This window comes from Rhinolophus hipposideros (assembly GCF_964194185.1).
Source record: "Rhinolophus hipposideros genome assembly, chromosome: 1".
NCBI lineage: Eukaryota > Metazoa > Chordata > Mammalia > Chiroptera > Rhinolophidae > Rhinolophus > Rhinolophus hipposideros.
Window position 1 is genome coordinate 107,740,271 of NC_138047.1, and position 27,016 is coordinate 107,767,286.

The following is a 27,016-nucleotide window of genomic DNA, read 5'->3' on the forward strand; positions in this document are numbered from 1 at the left end:
CAACAACAAAAAACAAAACAAAAACAAAACAAAACAAAAAAACATGGTAAGAGTTGCCATCCTTCTCTTGTTCCTGATCTTAGATGGAAAAGCATTGTTTTTCTTTCACCAGTAAGTGTGATGGGAGCTGTGGATTTTTGTGGATGTTCTTTATCAGGCTGAGGAGGTTCTTTTTCTAGTTTTTTGAGACTTTTTTTTTAACATCAATGAGTACTGAATTGTTTTCAAATGCTTCTTCTGTGAGATAATCATGTCATGTCCCCCCCTTTGTTCTATTAATATGCTATATTACATCAATTGATGTTTGGATGTTAAACCAACCCTGATTCCTAGGGTGTACCCCACTGGGACACGGAGTAGAATCCTTTACATGCTGCTGGATTCGGTTTGCTGGTATTTTATTAAGGATTTTTGTATCAATTTAAGGAGGGATAAACTGAGGAATAAATGACTTGGGAAGTGTTCCCTCCTCCTCTATTTTCTGAAAGAGTTTGGAAGGATTGGTATTATCTCTTCTTTAAGTATTTGGTAAAATTCACCTGTGAAGCCATGCAGGTCTGGGCTTTTCTTGTGGGAAGATTTTTTAATTATTAACTCAGGGTCTGTGTTGCAGGTCTGTTCTGATTTTATATTTCATCTTGAGTCAGTTTTGGTAATTTGTGTATTTCTAGGAGTGTGTCCGTTTATCTAAATTGTCTAATTTGGCATTAAGTTGTTTACAGTATTCTTTTATAATCCATTTAATTTCTATATGATTGGTAATGATGCCCCCTTTCTCATGCTTGATTTCAGTAATTTGTGTCTTTTTTTTTTTTTCTTTGTCTAGCTGAAAGTTTTTCAATTTTGTTACCTTTTTAAGAACCAGCTTTTGGGTTCATTGATTTTCTGTATTGCTTTTCTGTTTTCTATTTCATTGATTTCTGTTCTAATCTTTCCTGTTTCCTTTCTTCTTCTTGCTTTTGGTTTCATTTGCACTTCTTTGTCTACCCTATTTAGGTAGAAGCTTGAGCTATTTAAGGCCTTTTCTGCCCCCAGGCACTTGAAGTTGCTAAAGCAGTGCGCCATGCATTTTGGAGATTTTCCATCCATTTAACAATATTTTCTAATTCTCTTGTGATTTCTTCTTTGATCTTTGAGTTATTTAGAAGTATGTTTACAATTTTGAAATGTTTTGGGTTTTCACAGATTTCTTTCTGTTGTTACTATCTAATTTAATTCCTTTGTGGTCAGAAATCACACTTTATGTGATTTTAGTCTTTTTACATTTATTGAGGCTCGTTTTATGGCCTAGCACATGGTATATTTTGGAAAATGTTCCATGTGTGCTTGGGAAGAGTGTGTGTCCTGAAATCCCTGGTTCAGTTAGGTTGTATTGGTCAATAATGTATTCAAATCTTCTATATCCTTGCGGATTTTAAAAATTTAGTTGTTCTAGTATTGAGAGTGGGATATTGCATCTCCAGCTGTTATTGTTGAATTGTCTATTTGTCCCTTCAGTTCTGTTAGTTTTTGTTTCATGTCTTTTGAGGCTCAGTTGTGCGGGGTAATGCATTTATAATTTTTGTATCTTCTGGAGATTGACCCTTTTATCATCATGAAATGTCCCTCTTAGTGTTTAGTAATATTTCTTGTCTGAGAGTTTACTTTGTTTGATATTAAAATAATCACTCCCAGCTCTCTTATGGTTATTGTTTTTATGGTGTATCTTTGTCCTACCCTTTTACTTCCAACTTACTTATGTCTTTGAATCTAAGTTATGTCTCTTGTGGATAGTATATATTTGTATCTTGCTTATCTATCCTGTCTGAAAACTTCTGCTTTTTGATTGAGGTACTTAGACTATTCACGTTGACCGTACTTTATATTTCATTACATTAACCATTTTGCAGTTTTCTCTATTTCTCCTGTGTTTTTTTTTTTGGGGGGGGGGGTTGTTTGTTTTGTTTTGCTTTCTTTCTTTCTTTATTTTTTGGTTGTTTGGCTTCTCTGTTCCTCCTTTACTTCTTTCTTTTGTGTTAAATAAATATTTTTAATGTCCCACTTTAATTCCTTTTTTAACAACCATACATTTTGAATTATTTTCTTAGGGGTTGTTCTAGGGACTACAAAATACATTTTAACGTCTCACAATCGACTTCAGATTAATACCAGCTCACTTTCAATCAGATGTGGAAACGGTTCCGGCTTCATTCCTTCCTCCTTTGTGCTATGATTGTCATATATATTATATCTTTTTATATTACAAACTCAACAATACAATGTTATGATTATTGCTTATGTCTTTTAAAGAATTTAAGAGAGTATTTATAGAGTATTTTACATTAACTTTCATATTTACCACTTCTGGGTAAATTGGTGATCTATCCATCACCAATATTTTTTTCATTTCTTTTTGTGGATTTAAGTCACTGTCTGGTATAATTTCCTTTCAACCTGCAAGACTTGCTTTTTAACATTTCTTGTAAGGTAAGTCTGCGAGCAATGGGTTCTATCTTTGTTATCTGGGAATGTCTTTATTTCACCTTTATTTTTGGAGGATAGTTTTGCTGGATATAGAATTTTTGGTTCACGGTTTTTCTCTTTTGGCCCTTTCAGTGTGTCATTCCACTGCCTTCTGTCCTCTCCCCCCAACCCCCCCCAGAATGAAAAGCCAACTGTTAATCACAATTGTTCCTCAGTACATGAGGAGTTTCTTTTCTCTTCTTTTGTGATTTTCTCTTTATCTTCCAAAAGAGAAAGATTGACTAAGACTTTCAGGTTGACTATGATATGTCTAGGTGGATATCTCTTTGTATTTAACCTGCTTGGGATTTGTTGAGTTTCTTGGATGTTTAAAGTTATTCATCAATCTTGGAAATTTTTTGGACATTACTCCTCAAGTATTTTTGCAGCCCCTTTCACTCTCTCTTCTTTTCTGGGACTCACATTGCACGTAGGATGTTGTACTTGATGTTGTTCTGTAATTCTGTGAGGCACTGTTCATTTTTCTTTTTTTTTCTCTCTGCTATTCATATTAGATATTTTTCATTACTTGTGTTTAAGCTAATGGATTTTTCTGCTATCTTAAATCTGCCTTTGAAGCTCATTTGTGAACTTTCCTCATTGTTGTATTTTTCACCTCCAGAATTTCCATTTGGTATTTTTATATTATTTCTTCTACCTTATTGAAACTTTCTATTTGTTGATTTATTATTATCATGCTTTCCTTTAATTCTTTGATCATATTTACAATAGCTCCTTCGAATTCTCTCACTACCAAATGCAACTTCTAGGATCTCCAAAGGCTGCTCTCCCTTCCCCCAATCCCTACACCTCAAAGTATGGGTCATATTTTCCAGTTGCTTTGCATTTCTCATAATTTTTTTGTTGAAAACTGGACATCTTAGATAATATGCTGTATCAGCTCTGGATTTTGATTTCCTCCAGAAGATTGTTGATATGTTTTGCTTGTTCATATGTTTGTTTGTTTAATAATTACCTGGTCTAAAGCTATAAAATCTGCCTCCCTTGCTGTGTGTGGCTGCTGATGCTTTTCTTTTTTTAATTTCTGGTTTTTATTTTTAAGCTTGACTTTTGTTCCCCTGTACATGCCTAGCTTAGAGATCAGCCAGTATTAGAGATCATTCTTAAACACCTTGAGGTAGTAAGCCTTCTGTCCTCTGTCAAAGACCTGTGTGTGGGTAGAGGATCACATTCAGAATTTAGCCATTTTCAAGTCTGCCTGGCTTTTACTTTCCACTAGGCTTTCATGTTTCCTATGTGCATACACATGGTCCTAGCATCAGCTAGGAGCCCGTGGCTGGCTCAGGCCCTTCCCAGAGGGACACAGCCTTATCCATTCCACTGCTATGGAATCATTGCTATGACAATGCCACTAGATGTAGACGTCACTCACTGTTCCATCTGTGTGATCCTCCTTCACGTGTGGCATTGCAGCTGCGGGGCCTCATGGCCTGCCCCACCCTGCAGAATCTCTTAGTGTACCCAGCTGGGCTGGGAGCAGACCTGGGCCAAAATGCTGCAGACTCCCGCCATTTCTATCTAAAGTTCAGCAGTGTTCAAGCATAAACACTTCTCAGATTGTTGCATGCTCTTGGATGATTTCCAGAGTGTGGAAATGGTTGTTTTTTTTTATCAATTTGTTCAGTTTTATAATTGATTTTTGGAGAGAGGATTGGCCAGCCTCTTCACTTGGCTGTAGTGGAAGTTCTGCCTCCCTGAAGTGCATTTCCAACTGGCAGTTTTGTGGGCAAATGGATGGGGGAAGGGGAGAAGTGGCTGTATATGAGGCTATGAAGATTTGGCCAGGTGGATGAGACCTCACTTAGCAGAGGAGAAGCATGGCATCACCCACGGGGAAAGGGATTTTCCCAAGTTCTTAAAGCTCAATCAGTGGAGCTCTGACACTTGAACCTGGTACTCCTGACTCCCTGTCCAGTGCTCTGTCTCTTCTACCAACTTGCTGTTCACTTCAGCAATTGTAGTTTAGAAGTCTGAATTTCCAAGAGTTTTCAATGCAGCAGATCCATTATCCATCTATCCATCACCCATCCACCCATCCTTCCACCCATCCATCATCCACCCATCCATCCACCCATCCATCACCCACCCATCTATCCATCACCCATCTGTCCATCATCCATCCATCGATCCATCCATTCACCCACCTATCCATCCATCCATCCGTCCATCATCCATCCATTGATCCATCCATTCACCCATCCATCCATCCATCCATCCATCCATCCACCCACCCAATACTTGTTAAGTGCCTACTGTGTGCTCAATACTGTGCTGAGCCCTGAGTATAAGTGGAAGACAAAAACTGGCACAGTCCGTGTCATGACCCTTATAATCTCAGAGTGGAGACATTGTCCTCAGGAAAGGGCCTTGCAGATCCATTTTGCAGAACCACCCCAAGCTTCTTTGTTCATCTGGAGAAAGGCAGTAGCCCTTTCCAGAGAAAACAGTGAGTTTGAATTAACCTCCAAGCTGAAATCCCCCAAACCGTGATTTTCAACCAAAAGTTTATTTGTGAAAAAAATTTTACATATGGAAAGCGTTTAAATAAAAAAAATCGATCTCATGTTGAATCGTTTGGTAGCAGAAATTTTGATTTCTGAAATGAATCTTAAAGGCAAGAATACTGTGAGTCCTCTTTCAAAAAGTTCATTAAAACTGAGGGCTTTGAAGACCTCTCCTCCTGACAACTGTATCATTGTGAGGCCGTTGGCCCTTCAGAGCAATGTGGAGCAGCACGGTACTTAAACGCTTGCCAGCTGCTTTTGGCTGCCTGTGCGGTGCCAAGGAACCATATGGAAACTGAAAAGTCAGGAAAAAATCTGGATGCCATGTCTATATGACAACAAACAATCGGATATTTGGAAACAGATTTGGACTAAATCTCGAGTCATCCTCTGGGAATTCCTAAGTACCACCTCAGAGGAATTTCTGGAGTTACCCATTTCATCTCATCCTTCCCTCTTCCTTCTTTTTTTTCCCCCTGGGTGATCTCATTCAACAATCATGCCCAAAACTGTGTCTCAAGTCCTGACACTCTCCTGGTCGCCAATTGCAAAGGCCTCTGGAGCTCACTAGATATCCACATGTCCCTCCACTTGCCAGCCTTGCTTGTAGGTAGGTGGAGGCCGTGAACTCGGGCTCTGGCCAATGGGATGTGAACGAAGGAGCCACTCCCAGGTCCGCCCTACAGAACATGCTGTGTGGTTCTCGGGCTCTTTTCTGCCACAGTGACCTTGGAGGGCACGTGTTCCAGACGGCAAAGCTACAAGATGGAGGAGGGCACCTGACCTATACCAGGCTTTGTGAATGAGTGAAAGTCACCTTTCCTGGGTTACCCCACTGAGGTTTGGGGTTCACTTGTTACGACAGCCCAGCCTAGCCTAGCCTGACTAAAGCCTCCAGGTAACATGTCCAGAGCTGAACAGCCACCTTCTTCTCCTCCACATTTGTTCCCTGACTAGGCAAGTGGCCTTGTTGTTCCTCCAAGTACCCCACAGTCTCTTCTGATTCCTCCCTCTTTCTCACTTCTCACTCAGCACATGTCATTGCTTACCTGGACCAATGCCACGGCCCCAGCTGGTCTCCCTGTCTCTCTTCCAAGCACTAGCTTTCAGAAGCCACCAGAAGTTTTGAAACACAAATCTGATCACGTTCCTTCTCTTGAAAATTCTAGAAGGTTCTCCTTGACCTTAGAAGAAGGAACAAACCTGTGGCCCCTGTGCCTGCTCTCTCCTCTAGTCTCAAAGCCACTATGTCCTGTGCAGCCAGGGCAAGTGCCACTCCTGTGTGGACCTTTGTCCCGTGTGTGCTGCCCTGTTCTACTTCCACGGGGTCCTGACTCGTCAGTCAAGACCTGCTTGAGTATTTTTCTCTGAATAAATTCTTCCCTCTCTCCTCTGCCATACTCAGCGCATATTTCCATAATGGCCTGTCTTATCTAGGGTGTTGATGCAATTTGTGGCAGTATAGAAGCATGGGGTCACAAGCCTTGGGGTAAAACAGAATGAATCAAAGTCAAACATGTTTTGGAATTGCATAAGTTTTCAGTCCTTAATATGCGAATGTCATGGGACTCTACGAGAGAGATGCCAGCGTCAGTGGCATCTCCTAAAACCACAGGGACCTCCTGGGGATTGTGTGCCCTGGAAGCTCTGATGTAGTCTACCCTCTCATTTTACAGATGGGGAAACCGAGGCCCCGAGCACACAGCTGGCGAATGGCCAGGCTGCGAGTTGAAAGAGCAGAACTGCTGGAATGGAGAAGTGTGCTTGCCGGGGTGGCTGCTCTGCTGGCAGAGGGTGGCACCTCCCGGCAGGGCCACCTACCCACGTAGCATCTGGGGGACTTGCTGGTCAGCCCCCTCTTCAGGAAATGTTTGCCTCCTGAATGAATATGCACTGCACCCCAGCTGGGGCATTTGGGGGACTGGACTGAAGACTTCAGAATGGACTGTCAGGGACCGTCACCTTGTCACGTAGATAAGGTGTGCGTGACACAGAAGGGACTAACTGTGGTTCTTCTGTCATTGTCCCCGTGAAGCCCTTCTCCCTGCAGCTCCGGCCACAGTCAGTGCATCCCAGGTGTCCTGAGCATCTCACACACGTTTGCTTCTCTGCACAGGTACCATTACCCTTGTCACCGACATATGAGGCTGCCAAGGCACAAAGCCTCAGGGACGTACCCGGGGAGCGGCAGGGCCGGGACTGAGCCTCTGCAGCCTCGCGCGGCTGCCCCCAGGAGCTCATTTCTTCCAGTCTGCCTGTGATGGGCACAGACGCAGAGCAGCCCCTCTGAGGCGGGGCTGCTGACATCCCCACGGGCGCTTCTGAAACGTTGTTCTTAGCTCCCTGTCCTCCAGCTGTGTGATCCAGGGCTGCTCACTCAGCCTCTCTGGGCCTCCGATTCCTTGTTTCTAAAATCAGAGTAACAGTCGGCACCAGGGCCCCTCTGTCCCCAGTTCCACTGACCCCCCCCCCACCGTGTGGTGCATGGGGAGGGGTGGGGAACCTTCAGCCCTGAGGGTGAGAGGAGAAGCTCGGCCCCCCAAGGCTGGCCTATGCTTCCTTTGCCCCTTTGCCCCCTTTCCCTCCTCCCTTCTTCCGTCCCTTCCCTCACAGGTGTTTTCTGGGTTCCTACTGCAGGTCAGGGCCTGTGCACTTGGCTTCAGTGACAGAACCCCTGGCCTCGGCCATGTTCCCTTAGGCCCCCAAGAACCCCAAAGACAGTTTCTGGTTGGCAGTATCTCCCTCCAATGTCCAGCCCTCCTCCCCCTGCCCAGCCCACTGGAGGGTCCAAACTGGGACCCGAGACGGACTGACGGGATCCCTGTACCCACTGGGGCTACTTTCCCGGGCCTCCCCGGTGCCCATCAGGAGTGACTGTGAACTCTAATGTTCTGAGTTGCTGAGGGCAGACTTCTAAGCCGCACTCCAGCCCAGTAAGAAGGCGTTGTCGGGCGAGGAATCACCCCCAGCCTGCAGCACTGGCCAGGCCTGGTCCCGCCCCTGCCTCTGTCCCCATAGCGCGTGTGTGTACGTAGAGAGCTGGGAGCAGGTGGGCTCGGGGCAGGCCCGGGCACAGGCCCCACGAACTTCCCTGCTGTACCCTGGGGGCCTCGTTCTCAGCGGGGGTCAGGCCTGTGAGGCCAAGGGGCCTGGCGGGGAGGAGGGTACCCACGTCCACCCTACCTGTCGGGAGCTCGTTGGTACATGGGGAAGCATGGGTTCTTCATCCAGATGCTGGGGTCAGAGCCCCCGCTGCCATCCCTGCTGCTTATGGGACCTTTGGCAAGCCCTCTGCCTTTTTGTGTTGTGCCTCAGTTTCTTCTGTGGAAAGCACATGATGATGGAGCCCACCCTGCGGCCCAGAACTGTGCCAGGCACATAGTAGGTGCTCAGTAAATGAATGCAACTGTGTGTTGTCTCTGGTGAAGCAGAACCCAGATGGCTGGACATGGTTGAGTGTCACCCCGTCTCTGTCCGATTTGGGCCTCCTGCTTGGCCAGCTTCTCACAGAGGGCTGCCCACAGCGGCGCTGCTCCAGGGGATGGAAAGGGCGCCCACAACCACAGAGCTGCTGTCACTACGTTCCCCGGCTCGCTTCCGCTTCGGGTTGGAGCTGCCAGTCCCGGCCGTCTCACGGAGGGGTCTTTTCTTCTTCCTCCGTCTGGACAACAGTTCCCTTCAGTCTCCGTATCAGACTTCTGCAGTTAGCTTGAGCTAACATCCTGACCAGCGGTCCGCAGGCCTTGCTCCATTTCCCTTGCCCACCTGCTAATGGGTTTGAAGTGCTTCATCTTTGCTCCCCACTCTAACTCCTGAATATGCTGAATGTCGTTAGGAGACTTCTCTGCAAGCCGTCATAGCCCTCCTGCCCCTGCCCACACAAACTTCTTAGTCTTGCTGGAGGCCAGGCCGGGCCACCCCTCTGTGGAGGCGGCACCCCAACAGCCTGTCCCCTCAGTCTGCCTCCTGCTGGGTCCCCAAGCGTCCCAGAGAGGACCACTCATAGATTCCCTGACCATCTCTGAGGCCGGCCTGCTCGGGGAGCCACACAGGCGGAGCTTGGTCACGTTTATGAAGATAAATGAAGATGTTGGCACTGGAGACCGCCAATCATTTAAAAAACACCCGACTTGTCGTGAGCGAGCAGTCTGATACCAGTCGGAGCAGGAGCATTGTTGGGGGATGGGAGGCAAGTCTGGACCTTGACGCTAAAAGGTTTGGGCTGGGGTGCAAGGACTCCCCTTCTCAGGAAAGGCACCTTCGATCGGGGTCCAGCCCTGTGCCAGGTGGTGGCATCTGTCCTCCTCGCAGGAACCCCTGTAAAAAGCCGTGCTGTGGCGCAGGGGCTCATGGCTCTCTGTGCACTCGGCTCACGGGAGCTTAGGGACGACTGAGTACAGGGGCTCTACTCGGGGAGCGGGAGGGCACGAGTGGGGCCTGGGCATTGGCATTTTCCTGAAGTTCCCCACGTGGTTCCAATGTGCATCCCGGTGGTCCTCAAACGTAGGGAGGTGTGAGAACCCCTGGAGGCACAGTAAACAGATCCCGGGGGCCCAGCCCAGACATTCTGGCTCAGGAGGGCTGGGTGGGCCCAGGAGTCGGCCCTGCAACCAGTTCTTATTGACACTGAAGCTGCTGGTCCCGGGCTGACATGCTGGGAACCACCGAGGCAGGGCAGTGAGGTTCTACTTACAGGGGGGGCAGCTCAGCACACAAGGTCGGGACGTGTCTCGCTTAGGACACCCGGCTGGTCCATAGGATGTGGGCCTTTGAATATTCTGGGTAGGTTCCCGAACTCCTGTGTGACTTCACCGTCTTCATCTTTAAGGTGGGGAGACAGGACCTACCCTCTCTAGCTGTCGTGAGGGTCAGTGAGCTCTTCCATGACGAACAGAGCCTAGCCCAGAGGAGGCACCGCACACGTGCTAACCTCCGTGACGACGCTGCTGTCACCTGGAAGGATCAGTGGAGGGCGTCCCCCTCTGAGCAGCCTTTTCCTGCAGCCCCAGACCGTGCCCCCGCTGCCTGCAGAGTTCCTCCGGTTCCCGGGCCCCTCCCACAGCACCTGCTTCCCTGATGACACTGTCTGCTTACTCACGTGCCTCCCCATCAGACTCGCTCTCCAGGAGCAGGGAGCAGTGTGTCTCTGTCTGGAGTTCAGTGCCCTGCATGGAGCAGGGACCAGGGGGTCATGAGGGGGGATTGCTGGGCTGGTTTCCCTGTGTTTGGACCTCGGTGCTGTGAGTGATCAGGTGTTACAACCCAGAGTGTTTACTGTGTATCCAATACGCCCAGAGCCCATCCCAACCCCCAGCGTCCCACATGGCTCTGCCTCTCAGCGCCTGGAGCGGCCTCACCAACGGGCCCCTATCTGCACTCTCGCCCTGACGCCTGCTGAGCCAGTGGGCTACCTCGATGGCACCACAGCCACTGCCTCCATGGTCCCAGGAGACCGCTCTCCATCAGAGAGGTCGGGTGCGATGCCTGATTGCAGCCAGCCAGCTCCTGTTTGCTTCCTGCTCTTCCCTGCCTCTCTCTCTCTCTGGCACCTGAGCCCCGAGTCCCAGACTTGGGTCACTAAGGAGAGTGAGCACAAGGGGGTGGGAGATGCCTAGAGGTGGCTTCCCTCCATTGTCCTCTCCTCCATCGCTGCCCACCTGTGCCTGCCACCAGGGTGTCTCACTGGACGTGACAATCACCTCTCAGGTGGCTTCCTGTATCTGTCCACGCTGTGGCCAGAGTAATGGCTGAAAATGCCCTAGTCTCACTCCTCTGTGACTGCATCAGTCTGTGAATACAAATCAAGCCCGTTGCCTTCCTCCCCTGGACACTCAGCTGCTCTGGGCTGGCCTGGTGGTTCATAGGCTCTCCCTCTATGGGGACTGCTTTCCTGCCATGCCCACGGTCACCCCTCACTATTCCCTTCTCAGTCCTCCGAGTTTCCTGACTCCATGGCCCCTTCGTCTCCATCCGGTGGCTGCCTTGTTGTCTCCTGGGGACTTACTACTGTCTGAAGTGACTTGGCCTCAGGAGCTGTCCATCCACATGGGGACAGAGCACCTTGTCAGCACAGGGAACTTGTGTGTCTCCTTATCACCATGTCCCCACGTCCAGCAACGTTTGTGAGCTGAGTGACCTGGGCGAGTCACAGCGACGCTGAGCTTCGCATTCAGAGAACGGTGATTCCGTCCCGCTCTTCTGGATGCTTTGCACCCTTATTAGGGCAGAGGCAGCGACTGTTCTGGAAAGAGCACCTGTGAGGTGTGACGCCACCTGCCTCCCAGGTCTGGACTGTCCCCTCAATTTGCCGGGACCTTAATGAAGTCACTGATGATGTGGGCCTGTCTGAGCCTGTGGTGGTGGGGCCGTGCCCATATCTCCTTCCGGCCTTACTGAGCCCTACACACAGGTGACAGGTAATGTGGGTGAGGGGCAGGGTGGGTGTCACGCAGGGACCCTGCTCACTGCACCATGTGTCATGCGGGGCGTCCGGCGGGGTCTCTGGTCCCGCTCCCCACATAAGAACGCAGGACACGGTGAGGCCAAAAAGGAACACCCACGGAGCCATAGATGGGGGAGTCATACCACTATATTCTCGCTGGCGGCTGGGTTGGAGACACAGGGAGCAGGATCTGCATAATCTGCAACCCGCCGTCCTAACAGCAGTCCGCGCTTGCCAGCCACCATCTTACTGGCCCCCGTTTTTTCTGCTAGCGTAGCCACGGCCGTTATATTAGTGGCCAATGGCTCACTGGTTACAGCTGACGGCCAACTAGCCACAGCTGATGGCCATCCGATCACAGCTGATGCCCATTTACTACCTGAGCCAGCACCTTTCTATGTGAGGCCGAGAGCCTGGAAACTGCTTTTTGGGGCTTTGTCCCCACAGTGGGGTGGGGGGAGCGCCACCTCAGGGCCAGCAAACCTGGCTGACATGCCTGGCCAGTGACCTTGGGCAGTCCCCTCTCTGGGATGGGGGTAATCATACCTCCCCCACAGCCTGGTGGTGAGAATTAAGTACGAAACCTGCAACCTCCCCCCACCTCCCCAAGAGCAGAGGCCTCGTCGTCTTTTCCAGGACACAGCCAGCCCCTAGGAAAGTGCCGCAGTAGGTGCTCAATAACCTGGCGCTGTCGAGTTCTCTTGAGGACAATGCTAGGGGCCTTCCTTCATTAAAACCAAACCTAGACACACCAAACCAATCACCAGGGAATCAGACTTCACAGCTGGGGTGGAGAGTCCGTGTGTAGGAAAATCCCGGCGCCTGTGTAAGCTGGGATAGGCCGTCTCTTAGGCTGCCGGGCAGCGCTTTCCCCAGGGAAGCCCAGCCACTCTGCAGCTCCACTGTGAGCCTCTCTCTAGCTCCCCACTTGGCCTGTCTCCCCTCCCTTCAGCTCTGCACTGACCGCTTTCTGGTCTCTGCTGGACCAGGTGTTCCCACAGCTGCTTCCCCTTCACTCTCCTGAGCTAGAGATTTAGAACCTGAAAGGTGGAGAGGTTCCACCGTGGAGGGGGTGAGGGTGCATTCCAAGGGAGGAGACCCTCTAGACCTCTAGCTAGGCCTCCCTCATGCCCCACCCCAGCCCTGGGCATAGTGCAGACCCTGGTGACAGTTACTGGATGTGCCTTCTGTTGACCCTGGCAGTGGGGGTGGGGTGGGGTGGGGGGTGAACAAGCAGCAGAGAGGGCCTGGGTGCTTCAATTCTTTGGGGGCCAGAGGGGACCCCTCACTCCCTATCTCTCCCAAATGTTTGAGGCTGTGCTCTCTGTCCTGTTAGGCTCTCAAAGACACACAGATGGAAGGCAGACGGAACAGGGAAGCTGAGCTTTTATCTAATGCCCCTGGCCTTGTCTTGGAGAAACTCCCGCTCCTGGGGGCTGATATGGAGCACATGGTGGGTGGTCTATTAAGTTATACTGGAATCTGTGTAAAGTAGCCCGTGACCTTGGGTGGGGACTTCCTGCACTCTTCACACCCAGGCTCTGCCCTGGATGAGACTTGGCCCCCCACCTCTCCCTCAGGATGCTCCTTCTATCCAGACATCTGTCCTTATGTCCAGGCGCTGCCCCTGAGTGGCCCCTGGAGTTGGGACATACGGCCACTGTCTGCAAGTCCTGAAGCCTAAGTCACAATAGCGGCTGCCAGGGGAGTGGGTTCTGCTGGGGGCAGCCTCAGGGTCTTTGCAGTGCCCTCCTGCCGCCCAGACAGTGCCCTCCTGGATTTTTGTGGCCCAGGTTCGGTCTCCCCTGTCAGCTCTTCATTGGCTCCTGCGGGAGAACATGGCCCCACGCACAGTGTGTCCTCATCCTGGCTCTCTGGAGTTATTCTGTAATAAAAGTGTCCACTTGGGAGTGGTCTGTCTCCCTTATCAGATGGCAGCTCCAGGACCTGGCACCTGGCTGTCGTTGCCCCCTGTATCCCAGTGCCCGGAACGTGGCTGGCCCAGAGCAGCTGCTCAGTAAGCACAGGGAGAAAGGGAGAGGGAGGCAGGGACAAGGAAGGGAGGCAGGGGCTCTGGGGGGTTGAGGGCCTCGGCCCGGGGCCCGGGGCTGGGGCCCGGGGTCTGGCGCTTGCCCGGGCGGGCGCGTGGCCGGCCGGCAGGTGGCGGTGCGCCCTCGGCGGCGCGGTGGCGTCGGCGGAGCGGCGAGTCCCCTCCTCCCGCCGGCTCCCTCCCCTCGCCCGCTCCTTTCTCTGCGCTCTCGCTCGCGCTCCCCGGCTCCCTTCCGCTCTCGCGCCCGCGGTCTCCCGCGCCCGCACCGCCCTGCCGCCGCCCCTCGGCGACCATGGCGCCCCGGGGGCCCCCGCGCGCCCCGAAGGGCCCCAGCCCCGCCAGCCCAGCCCCGAGCCCCGGAGCGCCGCCGCCGCCGCCGCGTTCGCCGCGCTTGCGGCCGCGCCTGCTGCTGCTCCTGCTGCTGGCCGCCGGCGGGGCGGCGGGGCGCTCCCCGGAGCCCGGTCGCCTGGGTCCTCGCGCCCGGCTCACCCGGTCGCCGCGGAGCCCGCCCGCGGGGCGCGCGCTGCCCGGGGACGGCGAGGAGTGGCCGGCGCGCGGCGCGGAGTCCGGCGCCCGGGGTCCCGCTCGGGGTCCCGGAGAGGACGGCGCCCCCGCCGCGGGCCAGGCGCGCTGGGCGCGGGCGGCGCCAGTGACCGGCGCGGCTTCGCCGGCGCAGGTCTCGCTCATCAGCACGTCGTTCGTGCTCAAGGGGGACGCGACGCACAACCAGGCGATGGTGCACTGGACGGGCGAGAACAGCAGCGTAAGTGACCTCTGCGCGCCCCCTGGGGCCCCTGCCCGGCCCCTCCAAGCCCGCGACTTCCGGACCGCCGGCGGCCAGCCCGGGTGCTCGGGATACTTGGGGACGCCAGTCACCTCGGCGGCGCCCCTACTGGCCTCTGGCCACCGGTGACTTGGGGAGAGGACCCCGGATACGTGAGCACCCTGCCTCACCTCGGGGGACACTCCCGCAGATGCCCGGGACCCTGAGCCACCTCGGGGAGGGGCCCCCACTGGCCCTCACATCCCAGGTTATGGGGGTGAGGGTTGTCCCCGGAGGTCTCAGGTGTCCCCCGTGGCCACCTTGGGGCGCCCCAGGCCCTTTAGAATCACCCCGAAGTCGGTGCGGCGCCTCAGTCCCCCCGGACCCCGCCTGGTCCGCTCGGCCGTGTGCGCTGGGATTCTTGGCCCCAAGACCCTCCCCAACGCGGTCTTCCCGGAGCCCGGCTCGGCGCTTCCACGGGTTCCAGGACTCTCCCGGCCAGCGCGGTGTGCGACCCTGGGCCCCCTCCCCGACTCCCGTAGTGCGAGCCGGCCGCACCTGGATACGCCCAGCTCTGCGCGCCGGGGGTCTGGGCGCCACGCTGCGCTGCGCTCCGAGACCGCGGTCAGAAACTCCCTGCCGCCCCTGCTGTCCTCGCCGCTCTGGCCTGGCTCTCGCTGGAAGTTCACCACGACACCCCCTTCCCGGCAAGGACACCTCCGTCAGGACCTCCAGCGCCTCCAGCGCCCCCCGCGGCCAGCGCAGTGGGTCCTCCCCAGCGGGGATCCCGCCCCTCCTTTGGGTGTTGCTTCTTGGGACTTGAGGCCACCCAGGCCTTTGCTTGCCTCGCCTGTTTCCTACCCTGCTGCTCGCGCACCCGAGATGCCCGGTGGTCACTTTGGGAGCCCTAGTTTTGGGGGAGGGGTGGGTGCACAGAGGTGGCAGTTGTGTGTGTGTGTGGCTGGTTGTATGGGGAGGAAAGATGGGAATCTGCTCACACCCTTCCATTGTTCATGCTGGTGCCCCCCACAGTGGCTGACCCCCAACTCTTCCCCTTGACCACTGCTCCCCAAAGTTCTGAGGAGGCACTGAAGGGCCAAGCCCCGTGCATACTGTGGCAGTGGAGGAGTGGGGATCTAGGCGGCGCTTCCCTCACCAGGAGAGGGGTGGCACCCAGGCTGGGCATCATTTCACCCCTTCTGTCCAGCTAGCTGGGCTCTTCCGAGGTGGGGGGGTTCTGCTGGAAGAGGGAAAGGGTGGGTGGATGAGGATTTTGGGGCAGTGCGCAGCCTAGATGGATGGGCTTGACTGTTCCAGAGCTCAGTGCTCTGCTCCCTCCTCCCCCCCAAGTCTCTGGTCTTTGGTCATTTCTGACATTTTTCAGTCAGACTAGCAGCCCTGGGGGTGGGGTGGGGGTGGGGTGTGGAGCTGACTCACTGGGCCCTCCGGCCAGCAGCAGCAACCAGGCATCCTGAGAGAGGGGTCAGACCCCAGACATGCTGGGCGAGCCCTACACTGCTCCCCGGTGCTCAAGGACAAACTGTGTCCCGTGTAATAAGCTCTAACTTAGGGACTGGCCAGCAACTCAAAGGAACAAACAAATGTGAAAAGTCAGTCCCCTCGAGCCAGGTATCTAAGCCAGGCCCCCACCCCACCTGCTGAGGTTGTTGATCCAGCAGCTTGTCTCCCTTTGTCCTTTTAGCTTCATTGCTGGAAGGGGGTGGGGGTGAAAGAGGGGAGAGACACTAAGGGTGGACATCAGCCTCCCTGTTGGGACCAGTGCCTCAGGCCTCACGGACACCTAACCCATCCACCTTCATTCTGAGCACAGAGCCTGAGGACCAGTTGATTTCCTTGGAGAGAGTGGGGTGGGGCCTTGGACCGGTGGGGCTGGGACAGTGAAGGGGGGCTGTCAGAGGGGCCTGATTTCCTCCTTGGGCATAGTGGCTGGGTTGAGTGGGTGGGCTTGTACCCTGGCTGCTGGCAGGTGAATGCCAGGAGAGAGAGGGACTTGGGAATGGGGGGCTAGGAGTGGGGGATTTCAGAAGTGGGCACATCTCTCCTCTGGCCACTGGGAAAGGGGAGGGCAGAATGGCTTCTTGAAAGCAGGGTGTAGCCTGGCACTTGGCAGACCCTTAGGAGGCGGAAACCCTCAGCACTATTAGCTGCTTGACCGTCTGTAGGGTAAAGGAGGGCAGATGGCATGGAAATGCTGGTCCAGGCTTCCCACGCCTGCTTCCCTCTCCAACCAACCCGTTCTCTGGAATGGGAAGTCCAGGGAGACTGTTTTCTCTGGAGAAACAGACCACCCTTTGGCTTGGGGAGCAGGTGATACTCTAAGAATTCTACCTCACCGGGACACAACTCAGAACAGGAGTGAAAGCTGTAACCACGTGCAAAGTAAAACCATTTTTCTGGTTGTTCTCATTGCTCGGCACACGAAGTGTCTAAAATGTCCTCTGCGCCCTTGATTCTCAGCAGGTAGCCACAAGGCCAAAGATTTTAGCCGGGATTCTGCGCTTGGTTTCACCTCCACTCGAAAGCACCATCTCTGAAAACCACAGACATTAACTTGAGGCCAGTTTGTTGAGCGGAATCTTTTAAAATTGTTATTTCACCCAATTTGCCCAGGTGGTGAGACCCAAGAAAGCATGCTTCGCAGATGTGGTCCACGGGAGCAGAGAGTGTTTGCCTTACTGTGTTTTCAAAATTAAAAAAGAAAAAAAATCGTTTGATGAGAGGGACAGACTTTTTGAAACGGTGTTTTAGAGCCTCCGCAAAGAGGTGTCTCCGGAGCGGAGCCGGTTCCACGGCTGCAGCGCTGGCGAGGTCTGTGCGTTCTCCCTCCCGTGCTCCATTCCCTCCTGCCCCACGGAGCTCCACGTGGGTAGGAATGGCTAGGAAGCAAACACTGCCTCTCTGTCTGATGTTTGGTGGAAACAGTGTTACCTGTGAAATGAGTGTTTCATTGCACTGACCAGCCTTGCCTTGATGCACCCAGAATGGGTTGTGCAGGGGCTCCTGAGGCAGAGGTGTGACCTGAAGGGGGAGAAGTACTACAGAGCGCTAGTCGCTGCCTCCGGGGTTACAGGCTCACGTTCCCCGGGTGGGACTGCGCGGAGCCCGGTCCCAGTTGTACCGCTTCTGGGAAATCACGTGCTTATTATGCTTAGTTTACACGCTGCTCCCTTGCACGCGCCTTCCCTCACGGCACTTGAACTTCAGCTTTGACGTTCCGTCAAAGCTTCCTGCAGCCAGGCCCAGTTTGTGCAGCTTTGTCACTGTGCATCCGGTCACCCCCCCCATTTTCCACGTCCAGTCTGTGCTGTGTCTGCAAGGGACTTGTATGCAGAGGTGATTCTCTGGGGTCTTGAGGAACCTGATCGCTTACACGCAGAGAACCAGTCAGAGGTATGGCGCTTCTGAAGGTGTGGATGGGCTCATGGCACCTGCCAGGTGTCAAATCCTCGAGGGCAGGTGTGGTAGCTTCCTAGGGCCGCCATAGCAAAGTGCCAGAGACAAACGGCTTTAGCAACACAGACCACTGTCTCGCAGCCCTGGAGGCTGGAAGTCCAAGCTCACAGTGAGGGCGGGTTGTTCCTCCTGAGGCCGCCCTGCTTGCTGTGTAGACGGCAGCTTCTGCCGTGTCCTCACGTGGCCTTCTCTCTGTGTCTGTGTCCTACTCTCTTCTTATAAGGACAGCAGGCATATTGGATCATGGCCCACTCCCGTGACCTCATTTTACCCTGATCCCCTCTGTAAAGACCCAATCTCTAAATACAGTCTCATTATGAGGTCCTGGAGGTTAGGACTTAAACAGGTGGTTGTTTTGGGAGGCACAGTCCAGCCTGGGACAGCAGGGAAGGGGTCCCAGTTACGCCTGCATCCCCTTACTTAACACAGTGGAGCTCAGAGCAGCCCAGGGGTGGACACGGACAGCTAGGATACGAGTTGAAGGCAGCTCCTAATGGATCCCAAACATGAGGCCGGAGAGCCCAGCATGGCGGTGTGGGGTGGTAATTATGGACACTTCGGCTTCGGACCCTGCTGGCCTGGGTGTGGTCAGTGAGGCCCCGAGAGTTCATGAATCCATTGCCCAGGATCCCGTAGCCAGAAAGGAGAAGGGCCAGGTTCTACACCCGGGGCCGTGGAAGTGAGACCTCTGGATGGAAGCTCAGAGGAGGTGGATGGCCGGGCCCCGGGCCCTGGAGGGGTGGAGGGAGAGGAGGGCCTGAGAGTTTCCAGGTGAGGACGGCCCACCCTGCTCTGCAGGCCTCTTTCTTTCCCGAAGCAGCACTGGCTTCGTGGCTCCCAGCCAGCCTCCAGCATCCAGAGGCCAGAAAGTCCTCTTATAAAGCACTTCAGGTTCCTGAAGGAACGGGTCCAAACCCGGCGACAGAGCTGATTTGTAGCCTTGCGTCTGATGTCTGTGGTTTCCTGATGACAGCTCCATTCCACTCTTGGAACTGAGCTTGGTGGCTCTAGGGCCCTGCATTTAAGTCTGCTGCACTTTCCCTGAGATGCTTTTAAATTCCAGGCTGCTGTCCCCCGGGCCTGCCAGCATTTTGGGGTGGGCACTGGATTGGAGAGAGAGGTCTGGTTCATGGGTGGGTATGGCCGGTCAGTGTGTGGATGGAGGGCATCTGCCCCGATGATTCTGTCATGGCAGCCTTCACCAAGTGCCACCAGGGGCCACCTAGAGAGAGACAGAGGCAGGCAGAGGTCAAGTGGTGCGGTGACCAGTGCTGAGTACCTGTCACATTTGCTGTCAGGAAGCTGGCGTGCAAGCTTGGGGACCCTGGGCCTGGCAGCTGCATCAAGAATGATGAGAAAGAGAGGGAAGCCTGTGTCGTGTGTGGGACAGGAGACAGCAAATGGAGATGTGTGCTGGGCGGATGAATCTAGGAGAGTCCCGGCGTGCAAACCAGAAGTGTCATACTCAGAGGGACACCTGCTCTGTGTCCAGGGTGACCCAGGGTCTTCTGCATTCTTCCTGTGCAGCGGGGGGGGGGGGGGGAAGTCCCAGGTGAGAAGAGGCCTCCCATTAACCCTCAAACCAGCTGCTTTCAAGATGGTCTGTCAGGTGGTGGGGATACAGTGATGAGCAAAATCAGTCATAGCCCCTGTCCTGGTGAGACGTTTGGTCTGGACAGGAATTCATCAGAGAGCGTCCCAGTGCCCTGTGAAGCTGCGAGGGCTTCCTGGAGGAGGTAATCCAGCAGCTTTGAAGGACAAGTAGAGTCACATTGCCTGGGCTGAGGAGGGGCTTGGGGTGGTGAGAGGGAGGCCGAGGAAGAGGTTGGGGTCCTGAGAAACCTGGGGGGCTGTGGGCCAGAGCAAGGACACCGTCAATCAGAAAGCCTGGCTCCAGGGCATACAGACAGCCCGTCAATAAAGTTCCTGAACACATTGCACAGATCTACTTTTACTTTAATGAAGTGGCTATTTAATCTGTAGTTGCATGAGGGTTCCTGAGAGTATTTTAAAGAGGTCATAAATTAACATCATTCTTCTGCACGCCCCTTCAGATTAGAAAGCAGCCCCGTGCTTGCACAGGCCTTCTAAAGTGCTGCCGCTATTTCAGATTTTTATTTTATTATAATTTGTCAGCAGCAGGCTGAGACTCCGGAGGATGACGTCAGGGAGTACAAAGTTGGACCGATTAGGACATCGGCTGGGATGATGCCGAGTATCCCTGTGCCTTTTCCGGTTTGGGAAGAGGCTGAGGGGGAGCTTGTAAATTGACTTCTGTTTGGGGGCTTCCTCTTCCCCTCCCCCCCAGTCTCCAGCAAGTGAGTTATTTATAGGTTCTTACAAGTGCTGGTTTGGCCCTTCCTTCCCCAAGCCCTGGGGTTTGCACAAGGGCTTTCTGGACCCGAGAAGCTGGCTGCTGCCGCCATGCTGTCCCTGGCCAGCTCCCCCCAGGTTTGGAAGCCCAGGGAGCAGGGAAGTCCTGCTGCCATTCACAGCGTTTGGGAGGTGAAGGGGTGACTGCGTTTGCTTCGGGAATCCTGTGGAAGCCTCGTCCTGGCTATGAGTTTGAATCCTGGCATGAAAGAAGTGCCCTGTGAATACGAACCAACCTCGCCCCGGCAGTGTCCCCCTGAGTAGGGGACCCCTGGCTCGCATGCTGGGCTCCTAGGTCCGCTGCTCTTCTGGGCCCTCCTGGGGAGGGTGGGGACTGTGAGTGGCATGCACTGCACTGCCTGCGGCTGCCTCTCCGCAGCAGGTTCTCACTGGTGCAGCCCATCCTGACCTGCTCCGCGGGTTGTAAACCGCAGACTTACACAACTGTTCTCAGCCGCCGTGAGTGGTGATTGACGGGTAGCCCGCTGAGGGCAGCAGGCAACCCTTCTCTATGGAAGTAAGCCCCTAATTTGGGGACACTCCACACAGCGTGGTTTGTGCCCATCATCTGTATCCCGAATAAGCTCCCTTGGTCGTTTTCAAAATAAATGGGGGTACGTGAATGTGAGCTCATATGGGAGAACTGAAAAAAAAAATTTGAACTCCGACGTTCTTTTGAGATAGGAAAGTTCCTTCTTATTTTGCATTTCTGTAGCAGTCAGTTACTGTATTTGCACAGAAAATGACAATCATTTAATTAGTTTCTTCTCACACCAGCTCGAAGATCTTAAAATAACAGCACTCCCCTTCCTTAGTAATTTTCTTGCTAATGCAGATAATTTCCTGCAATGGTGGGCTCGCCTGGACTCCACCAGGGCACATCTCTTGCGTGGCGCCATTTCCTGATGCTCAGAGATAAATTAAGTTCAAATTAAAGTAAGAAAAGAGCCAGGCCTAGTGTGGCCGCTTCTATTCAGGTCGGTTTTAATTCAGAAAGGGACTTTTATGAGGTTTCTGCGCGTGTATATTTCTGAAGCGTCAGACATGGAGATACCATCTCCGGGGAGCTGCCATGCGTCAGTTAGGGTCACGGTGCTGCTGACATCTTATCTTCTCATAACAATGTCTCACTGTTTACATAGTGGTGCTGACTAGTGCTAGTGAAGTTAATCACCACCGGCCCTTGTGTGCCCACCGCTGTGCCAGGCATGTCACACGAGTTACCTCTCTGGGTCCTGGGAACAATCCTGCAAGGGAGATGCCATTATTCCCTTTACTTAACGGATGAGAAAAGTCAGGGTCACGCGTCCAGGGCACTTGCCCGAATCGCACAGCTAATAAGGCTCGGAGACGTGATGTGGATTCCTTTACTCTTGAGCTGAGTGCTTTTTCTTTACGTGCAAGAACTATTTTTATTCTTTTATTATTATTTTTTCATTGTCGGAAAATACAGCTACCATAAAAGTTACCATGTTCACCGTTTTTAAGTGCACAGTTCTGTGGTGTTAGGTGCATTCACATTGTTGTGCGGCCATCGGCACGTCCAGAAGTTTCATCTCCCCAAAATGAACTCTGTCCCCATGAAGCACTGACTTCCCATCTCCCTCCCCCAGCCCCTGGCACCCACCTTCTGGTCTCTGTCTCTCTGAATCCTCCTCTAGGGACCTCATAGGAGTAGAGTCACTCAGCGTTTGTCCTTTTGTGTCTGGCTTGTCGCACTGCGCATGGTGCCCTCAGGCTTTGTTCAGGTTGTAGCAGGTGTCAGAATGTCCTTCTTTTTCAGGGCTGAATAACGCTCTGTGGGTTGGATGTGCTGCATTTTGTGTGTCCGTCCATCCGTCTGTGGACACCTGGGCTGCTCCCGCCTCTTGGCGATTGTGAATCGTGCTGCTGTGGACGTTGCTGTGTAGATACCTGTTCTAGTCTCTGCTGTCAGTTCTCTTGGGCATTTACACAGAAGCAGGCTTGCTGGTTCCTGTGCTAATTCTGTGTAAATGTTTAATTGAGCCTGAGGTCCCAGCTACGGCAGAACTCTCGCTCTTACGTCTGCCTTGACATTAGAGCGCTTGCCAGTTCGTTGCACGGTGGCTCCCCCCCAAGAAATCCACTGCCCCATGTGTTTGGAGGCGCAACACGCAAGCTTTAAAGGCACTCCCGTCTCTAGAAGGGACACCGCGTGAGACTGTGCGTGGGGGTCACTCCTGTGTCTGCTTTCTCATGTGTGACCCAAGGGAAGGCTGTTGCTCAAGAGCCCAGGAACGGTGGGAAGTCAGAAATAGGCTGGCTGGTCGGACGCCTGGCCCGGTGGGGGAGGAAGTCTGCCAGGGCAGGTGTCGGCTGCTGCCTGAGCTTGGCGGCTGGCATTTCAGGCTCAAGTGCATTTCGCCTCCTCCCTGCTTTTAGGCTCTTCTCCCCGTTGGCTGCCTCACTGACCAGTTAAGCAATTCAGTTTTCACTCCATAAAAATGAAGTGCTTTTTGAAGCACTAACAGGTCCCTGCCCCTGTGCAGGGAGGGTCATGAAGCCTTCTCTGCAGAAAAGAGCATGCCCGGCAGATGGATCTGCTTCCTGCCCAGAAGAGGCAAAGGGGAGAGCTGGCGAGGGAACTCCTGGGAACGGCCTTTGTCCATGGGCCTTACTTCTGTGTCCTCCAGTGTCTTCTTCAGTCACATCAACATGTTACCTTTAAAAAGGTGTAAACGGAGCCATTGTTTGGAGGCTGTGGCTGGGGTGCTTGCCCTGCCCCCAGGCCCCCATGCTCCCTCCCTGGCCCCTGGCTGTGTTGAGGGGGTAAGCTGGTTTCCAGAGCTCACCTGGTGGTCAGGGCTCAGCTCAGGTGCTGGGCTGCAGCGTCCACCATGGAGGGCCCGGGCTCCTCCAGCAAGCGAGCCGGTGGATCCTGCCGGGCTGCTCCCCAGCCCTCTCCGTTTCCTCATCCCCAGAGGAACTGACAGGCCCCTCCGCAGCCAAGTACAGATGAGCCAGGGAAGGTGTGGGAAGTGCCAGGAGGGACCCAGGTGAGCTCAGCATGTGCCAGTCACTCAGCCAGCTTCTGCCGCCCCGGGAAGACTGTTGTTGGTGCCAATCAGATTTTACCCTCTTTCTTTTAGGGACTCTTACATGGTTACGTTTTCTTCCCGTTTCTGAATAGTTTGCTAAAGTGGAGTGAAGCCAGTGTTTCATGACGCATTCGGCTCCCTGAGTCTGCTTTTAAATTCTTTCTAGTTGACGGCTGGTTTTTCACAAGTTTCCTGACATGAATTATTGCCGGGAACACTCACCTCTTAAGATCAAGTCAGACTCTTTCTGTCTCTCTGGACGCCAAGCAGGGCCTGGGCATCACGGGGAAATCTGAAACCACTGCGGGGCTGGGCTAGCAGGAAGGGAGCTTTGGGCAGGTTTCTCCGAGACCCCAGCTCCTGGGGAGGGGAGCTAGCCTGGACATTCCTGAGCAGTCACCAGTGCCCACCCTGGCACAGGAAAAGCGAAGACCCTGAGACCTGGACACCCAGGTGGCCTTGCCCCACCCTGCCTGGCTGCCTCGCTCCTCTGAGATTTGGAGAAGGGGACGCTTGGCTGAGTCTGGTGCTGGCCGCCTTGACCTCTGAGCTGGGAGAAGGATGGGGTGGGGGGCCGTCCACGTGGCGTGCTGGGGAAGGAGGAAGAATGCCTTAAGTTCTCTAGGCCACTCAAGATTTTTGCTTTCCAGACCATTTCCAGACGGCCTTTCAGTGGATACTGTCCACTGAGAAATTCAGGGATTATTGTCAGGGCAGGGCCTTGGCTGAATGGGCCCGGAGGCAGGACTAGTCTTCTGCCCTCTGCCCCCTTCCTTCCTCTGTGGACACATTTCCTGAGCCCCCCTCCCCATGTGCCAGGCTTTGTTCTAGGCATGGTGGGGGGGGAGGGGGCAACAGAGGAGCAAAAGACCACCCAGTTGCACATGCTCTCTCAGCCCCCGGGGAGGCAGGGAGGTGGGCTATGACACCACCAATGGGAGAAGGGGCTCTGGGAAAGGGATTATTTGCATCTTAGGAATATTGAGAAACCCTCACCTCGGGATGAGGCTTGTAGCTTCTAGCCTGAGCCCACCCACCCTGCGCCCTTCATCCCCTAGGTGGCCGTCCCCTGCATGGCCACCCCACTTCAGCCTGCATCCTCCAGTCTCAGGCTTCTCCTCCAGGAAGTCTCTGAGCGCCCACTGTGGATGTCAGGAAGCCCCAGCCCACTGCCCATGCAGTGAGTTAGGCCCCTGTCTCTGGGCTGGGCTGAGAGCCCTACCTGCTGTGTACCTGTGGCGTGCAGGTGTGGGCATTGTTCCCCATGAGCCCCATCAGCCCTTCTCAGCCACGACCCTGGGGCTGGGTCTCTCTCAGGGTCCTTGGAGTGTTTTGTGAGGATGAATCACCTCTTTTCCCTGCTCGTCGGCACGTGCTGTCTAGTCCCCTAGATGAGCCTGTGTCTGCCCTGCTCTGGGGTCTTGTGAGGCTGAAAGGGGCTCTGCCAGGCTGACTGAGTGTGAGCCTGCCTGCCTCCCGGCTATGTGAGGCCCTGGACAGCTGCTAAACTCACGGAACTTGGTCTTTCTCATCCCTAAAGGGGGTGACGAGCCCCACCCCGGCCTTGTTGTGGACCAGGGCTGGTGCCTGTAAAGGGCTTGGCCTCGTGCTGGGCGGCCAGCGTGTCCCAGCTCACACCTGGGTGTTCTCTGGAGTGATGTGGTCCAGACAGAGCACGGTCCCTGATGGGGTTCTCTAACTGGGGGGTGGGGGGTGGCCAGGGGCCTTGTGAGCTGGTGCTCAGAAACGGTGTCCCATGGGAGGGGCTGGCATCTTCCCGGGGTCTGCAGGGTGGCCTTTCCTGGTGCTGTGCAGGGCAAGTACCCAGGCTGGCCCGTCCCCTAGTCCCCTGTGTCCCCTGTTGGCCAGGGACCAATGTCCCGTTCCGGACCTAGGGGTACCTGGGATGGTGGCTCTGCTGCTCATAGTTGCCTGACTGCTCCCAGTCAGGTCTCTCCTGGAAAATGGGGGTACGGTGCCCGCCTCGTCACACCCTCCTGGCCAAGACGATGCATTAAATACTGGTCACCATGCTTGGGACTCAGCATGTGTCAGCTCCTCTAGTGTGGAAGGGCCCAGGGTTCACTCCCTGCCCACCACGAGCCTCAACGAGAGAGAGGCTTTTGGGGGAGTGGAGGGTGTGGGGTTCAGCCAGCTGCCACATGTCAGGGCCCACAGGGCTCTTCTAGGGGCTCCCTCTGCTCCTCAGAACACCCCCAAGTTCACGGCAGACTGAGTCAGTGCCCCCGGACTCACTTGTGCAAGAAATTTCACATCCGCATTTTTTTTTTAGTAAGTCCTGAGACCCCGACCTACTGTAGGAGCAAAATGCTCCCCTGAGCCTCCCTGCCTGGAGAAACTGGGGGAAGCCTCCCAGAAGCGGTGGTAGGGAAGGAGAGGAGGGAGGGCGGGTGTCCAGGTGGCCTGGGGGAGCTTGGTGGGTTTGAGGACAAGAGGCAGAACCCGGAAGGGAGGAGCCTGACGTGGGAAGCTCACTTCCCTAACATCTGTGATGGCGTCTTTGTAAAGATGGGCATCGTCCACTTGAAAGTCCCTGAGTGCATACGCGTCCCCTCAGACCCTGTAGAAGGAAGCAGGTGTGACAGGGCAGAGGGCGTGGGCCAGGGCCGAATCCGTAGTCCCTTTGATTCTTGCCCCACCTGGAAGAAAACGGAATGGCAACTTTTGGATAGCAGTGTCAGTAGGTAATGAATGTTACCTGGCATCTATTTCTGCATAATTGTGTCAAAAACCGTCCCAGTCGCCTGTGGATGCCCTGCCTGGAGTGCCTGTCCCCTCAGTGGGGGAGGGGAATTCTCGAGGGAAAAGAAGGGAGCAGTGGGGGTGCGTGGGGGACCTAGAGGAGCTCTCTTGTGGGGGTCTTTGCCTCCTGGACGCTGACTCCTGTCACCAGGCCCTGCAGGGTGTCCTCTCCTCCAAGCCCCCACTGGGAAGGACCATCCATCTCGTGGGCTTACCTGGCTATGTTCTGGCTGATTGGTCACATCTTCCCTGTTCCATTTAGGGTTACTTGAGGCGGGGTAGGTGACCCCATGTCCTGCCTTTCCTGTAGCTCCTGTAATGCTGTGTGCAGAGCGGGTGTGTTAAGCAGGGCTCTTGGTCACAAGTCACAGGAGCCCGACTCCAACTAGCTTAAGTGAAAAAGTGGCATCTCAGGTTCTCAGAACCAGCAAGTCTAGGGTGCTGACTTCAGGCATAGCTGGCACCAGACTTGTTCCTCAGGCTCTGCCTGGGCCCAGCTTCCCTCTGTGTTGGCGTCCTTTCCCCACAGCCTTCCCAGGTTGTGGCCCCGTGAGAAACCAAGGTGAGAATGCTGCTGTTTGCCGGTGCTTCTCGACGGTACCCAGAACTGAGACCCAGCAACCTGCGTGGGTCACGTGCCCACCCTGAACCCATCGTCTTGGCCGGAGGGCTGGAAGCTCGGAGGGCCAGGCCAGGCCTCGATGCCCAGCCCTGGACCCACTCAGACTGAGATTAGGACACAGCTGCCCTGGCCAGGACCCTGTGTAGGGCAGCGTGGGGGGTTGGGGAGGGCCCGAGTGGCGGCCTCGTGTCACAGAGGGTCATCGACCTGTCGTCCTCCCAGCTTGGGAGGACACCGGCCCGCCCCTCCCCCCATGGCCCTGGGCTCCCCGAGGGGTCAGTTCTGGGCTGTGTGATTTCTACTGGAGAAGGTGGCAGAGCCATCGCCATTCATGCAGGCCAAACTAGTCCCCTCACTTTCTGTGGTTAGTGGTCTGGTGAAGGCCCCCAGCTGGGCGTCTGGGGCCACTCGGCTCCGTGTGGGGCCATGTCCATGTCCACATA

General features: G+C 54.3%; 1 protein-coding gene across 3 annotated transcripts in view; it reads left to right on the forward strand.

The window, feature by feature from the left end:
• Positions 1-11,423: 11,423 nt before the first annotated feature.
• Positions 11,424-27,016, forward strand: part of SORCS2 (sortilin related VPS10 domain containing receptor 2) — a 403,856-nt gene continuing 388,263 nt past the window's right edge. For 2 of the 3 annotated variants that reach the window (XM_081054900.1, XM_081054901.1), the window contains exon 1: positions 13,741-14,282. In XM_081054900.1, coding sequence (XP_080911026.1) covers positions 13,812-14,282 — 471 coding nt within the window. In that variant the 5' untranslated portion in view covers positions 13,741-13,811. Of the gene's footprint in view, positions 11,444-13,740; positions 14,283-27,016 lie in introns of those variants that run through there. The other variant, XM_081054902.1, reaches the window with a different exon arrangement.